Source organism: Diadema antillarum, unplaced genomic scaffold, assembly GCF_040938485.1.
Source record: "Diadema antillarum isolate AM-2024a unplaced genomic scaffold, OU_Dant_1.0 seq00000819_RagTag, whole genome shotgun sequence".
Taxonomy (NCBI): domain Eukaryota; kingdom Metazoa; phylum Echinodermata; class Echinoidea; order Diadematoida; family Diadematidae; genus Diadema; species Diadema antillarum.
In genome coordinates, this window is record NW_027271696.1 from 363,560 (window position 1) to 369,559 (window position 6,000).

The window sequence follows — 6,000 nt, forward strand, 5'->3', positions numbered from 1 at the left end:
GTCCAAAGTCTGATTTCCTTTTTCATCCGGTCTCCGGGTTCCTATATGGTTTGGACGATGACGGGTTTTTTTTCTTTCTTCCGATACGATGACATTTTCGGGGAGGAGGAAGAAAAAAACACGACAGAATAAGGCATGGAAGAAAATTACAACAACCTTCTTTTCCGTAGCAATCCCAGTGTTGAATTGCTGCCACAGTATCCTTGTTATGAATACAATCAAGGAACGGAGACAAGAGGAAGTGGAGGCTGGTCTAACACGATCCCTCGAGAGAACGAAGCCAGACGAGCCGGGAAGTGCTGGCTAGCGATCTCCCCCTTAATTGCTCTTGTCTGCAGGATGCGCTCCTCTCCTATTTTACCGATTTTTTTTCCTCTCTCACCTCCTCCTCCTCCTCCTCCACCTCCTCCTCCCTCTCTCCCTGTTCCCGTTACTCCATACCCCCTCTTTTTCTTCTCTCCCCCTCTCTCTTTCTTGTCATTTTTCCCTTCCTCCTCACTTTACACTCGTGTTACATCATCTAGGGATTATCATCTACAGTGCGAAACTTTGAACTCGATTTTGATCTGAAAGATCAGTCCTCCGTCGTTTTTTACCTTAAAAACAAGTTGTAGAGTGTCCAATGGTAAAGGTAACTATGCTGATTACCCCTTGGAGTGATCACTCATGCCTGCTATTCGTCACCAGGCCCTTACAATGACGCAGAAACAGAAGACGTATATTGACGAAATGTCGATTAGAAGATTATTCATAGATGAAACAATAGAGATATGATATTGCACGGAAGATACCTAGTACCGACACTGGACGAGCAAATTTTGTGTTTTGTTTGTCGAGAGGAGAAAGGCCGAAAAAAAGTGGCATTGAATTTTCTCATGATATAGCAATGTTGAGAGTATAGTGACAAGAAATCAGAAGCAAATGATATCAAGATCCATGAATACATTGCTTGTTTGTTTGTTTGTTTGTTTATTTGTTTGTCTGTTTGTTTGTTTATTTATTTGTTTGTTTCTTTGTTTTGTTTGTATTTCCATCTGAGAAAATGGCTGGATAGCCCACATTCAGCTACACTAGCTGGTCTTCCATGGGGTCCAGTTGGATGTAAGGCGGGAGCACTTCACCGGGTTAAACATTCTGCTCTTTGCTATGAATAAATGACGCGGGATCTTTTACGGGCAAGAGTTGTGACTCTCTCCCATATAGGAACTTCATTTTATATCCTATCCCAGGGACAGAGTGTTTTGCCTCTTACTAGGGGGAACGGTATGATTACACACATCATTGCTCAGTGATACTAGGGAATCGAACCCTGGTCCTTTGGATCTGGAGGCAGACGCGCTACCGACTGAACGAACCCACCGCCCATTAACATCAACCAACGTGCAACAGATGCATCATGCTGTATATTTATGGAGTTTTTTTGACAGTGTGGTCTTTGTCATTTCTGTTGTTATTTTTTTTTGTCACATTGAGGTGGTAGAAATAAAAAAAAAAACAGAAGGTGGACATTCAATATCCATATTTCAGAAACCCACACACAGATGAGTGCAAGTAAGTCAATCATGTTGACCCCATGCATGTGACTGAGTGATTTATTCTGTACCCACTGACGGTACGTGTGAAACATACTACTACATCTTTCCGCAATCCTGCATTTTTTTTTCCAATTCGTTCCCAAACGTTACCGCTATCCTCAAACTTCTGGCAGAGTTTTTTTTTTTTTCATTTATGTGTTTTTTTTTTCTTTTTCTTAATTGTCATTGCCGTGGTTCTCCAACATCCTCTCCCCATCTATTTATCTAATTATCTAGCAATCTATATCAATCAATCAATCAATCAATCAATCAATCAATCAATCAATCAATCAATCAATCAATCAACCAATCAATCAATCAATCTATCTATCTATCTATCTATCAATCTATCTATCTATCTATCTATCTATCTATCTATCCATCTTATCTATTTTTCTTTAGCACGGTATGCTCGAGACAGTTGATGAGCATTGCTATTCTTGCTGATGGGACGTGTTTATTCACTCAAAGAAATTTCTGTAGGCGGACAATTAGCACTCTGCGCTACATGATGCAAATATTTGCCCGCTTTGGGATCTGGGGAGATTTCGTAGCTATCAACATCAACAGCCGCGGACTATTAAAGCGCAGTGCGTATTTTTCTTTTCGTCTGGCTTTGATAACAATGAAACCATAAGAGGAATAAAATAATGCTTAGAGTTAAACGCTGAAATAATAATTGCCAAGACGACCTGACGCAAACACAAGAGTCTTTTATTTTCATTTTCACTTCTTTCAATGCTTTCTTTATTTCATGTTCTATCCAAATAATACAAAGTTTGAAATAACATAGAATAAATTTTACATTACGTTAAAAGAAAATTATTGCTTGAAGTATAATATAGTAGGATGGTATTATGTAAAAATCATGTTAACAATTGCAATAAGCGAAAGCAAGACTGACACAAGATCCACTTTTTTGTTCCAAATTGTCCTTTCAAAGGCTGACTAAATAGCGGTATTTCGTGTTCAAGCCGATTCTGCTATGTCTTCTGATTGTCATATATCATATTCTGTTTTGTTTAATCTCAAATCAGGAGGTTTTTTCTTTGTTTTTCTGTTTACAATGATATTGAACAGATATCTGTGTCCGAGCAATTTTAATAAGAGATATATAACTCGTTTATACGGGTTATGCGAAGGTCTAACGTGACCGTGATATTAAAGTTTATCGAGGCAAATTGATGTACATTAAAAAGAAAACGAAATAACCAGAAATGAGCTGCAGGAGAGACATAATGTGTAATTTATTGACCGGAAAATCACCTGGGGAAGACCCTGCCTTATTACAGCGCTGTTTCTCGCTACACCGGAGCGTACGTTTGATGCTGCCCTCGCCTTGTTTTGATGCCGTTTAATGAACTCCTCAGCATTCTATCAATTAGGTCGTTAGCCCGTTTATTGGTGGAGCCAGGGATGTTTTGATGTTGCCAGTATGATGCGCAGACACGGGGACGCTAATTGATGTAATGGCCCCCCGTGTAATGACATCTCGCTTCATGCGCCCAGTGATTGGGCGCGACGCATGCCTTCCCCGGCGGGAGGTATCGGGCGCGGAGAGGATACCACCGCACGGGACCCGAGGCACGTAATCGCAGGAGACAAAGTCTGAAGAAATGTCAAAGGTCAAGTTGACCCACTTTGTATTATGTCTTACAGTAGCACATACCATTGTACATACGAGTTAATGGTTTTCCTTTTGCCCTCTTCCCAATAATAAGCCCACGCCGGCAAGATCGCAGAAAGCGAGGAGCAAAAGTAAGATGACCCTTTCGAGCCATGGGAACTTTCCCAAACGCAGACGTGGGCTTCATTTACCGCATTCAGCCCGTCTTGATGGAATGAATAAGTTCCATCTGTTGAGATGGAATTAGATTTAATTGAAAGGAAAAGTACCCCCTTATTCTACCCAATAATGCCATCCACTGCAGGACGCGTCCTATAGGCTTATGCAAGAAAACGAATGAATGGTATTTTGAATAGCTGAAAAATATTGCTGCAGTCTTACGTCAATGCGACCGCGTCATCGTATCGATATGACCATGATGATTGCCTTCTTGGCATTTTGCTGGACGACTTTTCGGAGTAAACAAATCATCATGTAAAGAAATTAAGTAATAGTGTCATTTTGCGATAAACCGTTCGCACGGCATGTAAGCTGCATACCTATAAAGAAGGCGCACAATCATGTACGCGATGGTTAGTTCACAAAGAGCATCTGGGTAAATCTCGACTGTCAGAACCAAAATGAAAAATTTCATCTAGCATATTGGTCATTTCCAACGAATTCCACCGATAAATGATCATTTTTGTCCACTGGAAACTCTTTTATCATCATTTTTTTTTTCTAGTGACAGTGATCCATTTGCACGCCTTCAAATTTGCACCAAGCTGCGTCCAAAGTGTGCAATACATCTTAATTCAGCAAATATCACTTTTTCACAACGACCATCAATGGCCTTGGCACTACAATGTATGGCGCTTGATTAATTTCTCGAATCTTAAATCTTTATCCCGGATTGATTAAGACATCTTCCGGGTGCATGAAGACAGAAACATAGAACAATCGTCACATATTTATTTTTATGTTTTGACTTAAATCCACACTTGAATCGTTATTCGTCATTCATTATTTAACACAATTAATCGTCTTTTTTAAACATCATTTCACTCGCCTGTTTTTCTTGTTTGTTCTTTTATGCATGTTCCTCAGATGCTGTAAATCCGTACAACTGGTATTGTTTACTGATCAAAAGAAAAGGTACGTTACATGGCACAGTCTGGACCGACTATTGTTTACGGCGGTACACGAGACTATACCATTGAGTGTACAGGAAATGAACTGCCATTTTCAAAGCAATATTGATACTATGTTGCCTCAACAGATACAGAGATTACTGTACTGACGATTATAGAGATAGTATATCAAGGGATTACTTACGAGCTGGCTAGGGAGTGATTTCATGAGAGCTACTTCGCACAAGAGTACTGCATGAACCGACACCGGAGTGCCCTTGGGGAGCTTTGCACATTGTGCCCACTGCTGCAAGTCTCCGCGGTGACGAGAAATCGGTAACACCCAACTCCCGCACTGAATTTGTGACGAAGTATTTGTGTCAAAGAAGAACATTCGCATACCTTTTCAAAAATTGGATAATTATCATATAAAAGTCACAAAACCTATGACTCCCCCAGAGTTCCGCTCGGATATTCTTCTCATTGTACATTGACCGTGGGGGCGCTGTGGCATTAACAGTGGATAAGACTCTCGACTCACAATCGGAGGACCCGAGTTCGATTCCCAATCGGAGGACCCGAGTTCGATTCCCGCCCAGTGCTTACTTCCTTGGACAAGATGTTTTTACCCACTACGTCCCTCTCGACCCAGGTGTATAAATGGGTACCTGGCAACGCTATAGGGTAATAATAACGGCAGGGCCCTCTGGTAGAGCAGTAGCAACACTGTAGAGGCTATACCCTGGATAAAGAACACCCTATTGTTATTATTACCGTTGATCTCCACCCCATAGCCCCGCAGCCCCCCCCCCCCCTTCAAGAAAAATGTTCCGCGGCCCTTGATATTGACTGTGAAAAGACTAGATGTTTCGTTTGTGTGTGTGTGTGTATGTGCATATATATATATATGCATATGTATATATATATATATATATATATTTATATATATATATATGATACATGAAGAGTTTGATCGCAAAAAGCATTTATTCCATTCTTGTCAATTTGAGATATTTACGATCAAAGCTGCCAAAAACAAAGATGATTAAAAACATGGGATATTTTCAGTCATAACTTCAAGGATACTCTTTGTTATGTAACATGTTAGGTATCTCTGGCAAGGTTCTATTTTGCTCTCTCCTATGATGGACTTACTCTAACGCTTTTTAAAATGGCGCTTAATCCGGTTTTGTTTTGTTTTTGGCGATCAAACCCTTCATATCATTATCATTCTCTTTACCATGTCGAGAACTTGCTGGAAGAAGAAGGAGAAATCCACGGTGACCACAGTGGAGATGTTCTTGACGGGCCGAACCTGCCGGTCGTACTCCTTCATGAGATTTCTGATCAGAATGTGCGTGGCGTTGTCTGCCGCAACTGCAGAGAGTACAAAAAGAGATGGGAGGGGAACAAAAAAAAAAGAAATTGAGGAGTCATTACCATGCAACCTCCCACATGGCGCTTTTATCGATAAAAATGCGACCTCTGAAAAGGACGAGAAAGGCTAAGGGTAAAATTGACCTTGGGTTATTTTGGTTAATTCACACTTGTTTTCATATCCCAGGTGGAAACTGGTGTCCTTTATCGTTTGAGAAACGTGTGATTGATACAGTTGTGATTATAGTCATCTGGAAAGGTGGTATAGCAGAAGAAGTAATAGATGTAGTAGTAGTAGAAGGAGAAGAAGAAG

At 40.5% G+C, this 6,000-nt stretch overlaps 1 protein-coding gene across 1 annotated transcript in view; it reads right to left on the reverse strand.

The window, feature by feature from the left end:
• The window catches only part of LOC139739788 (neuronal acetylcholine receptor subunit alpha-10-like), a 30,107-nt gene extending 24,461 nt beyond the window's left edge, over positions 1–5,646 (reverse strand). Inside the window, exon 1 of the mRNA XM_071650382.1 lies at positions 5,551–5,646. Coding sequence (XP_071506483.1) covers positions 5,551–5,646 — 96 coding nt within the window. The remainder of the gene's footprint in view (positions 1–5,550) is intronic.
• Between the last annotated feature and the right edge of the window lie 354 nt (positions 5,647–6,000).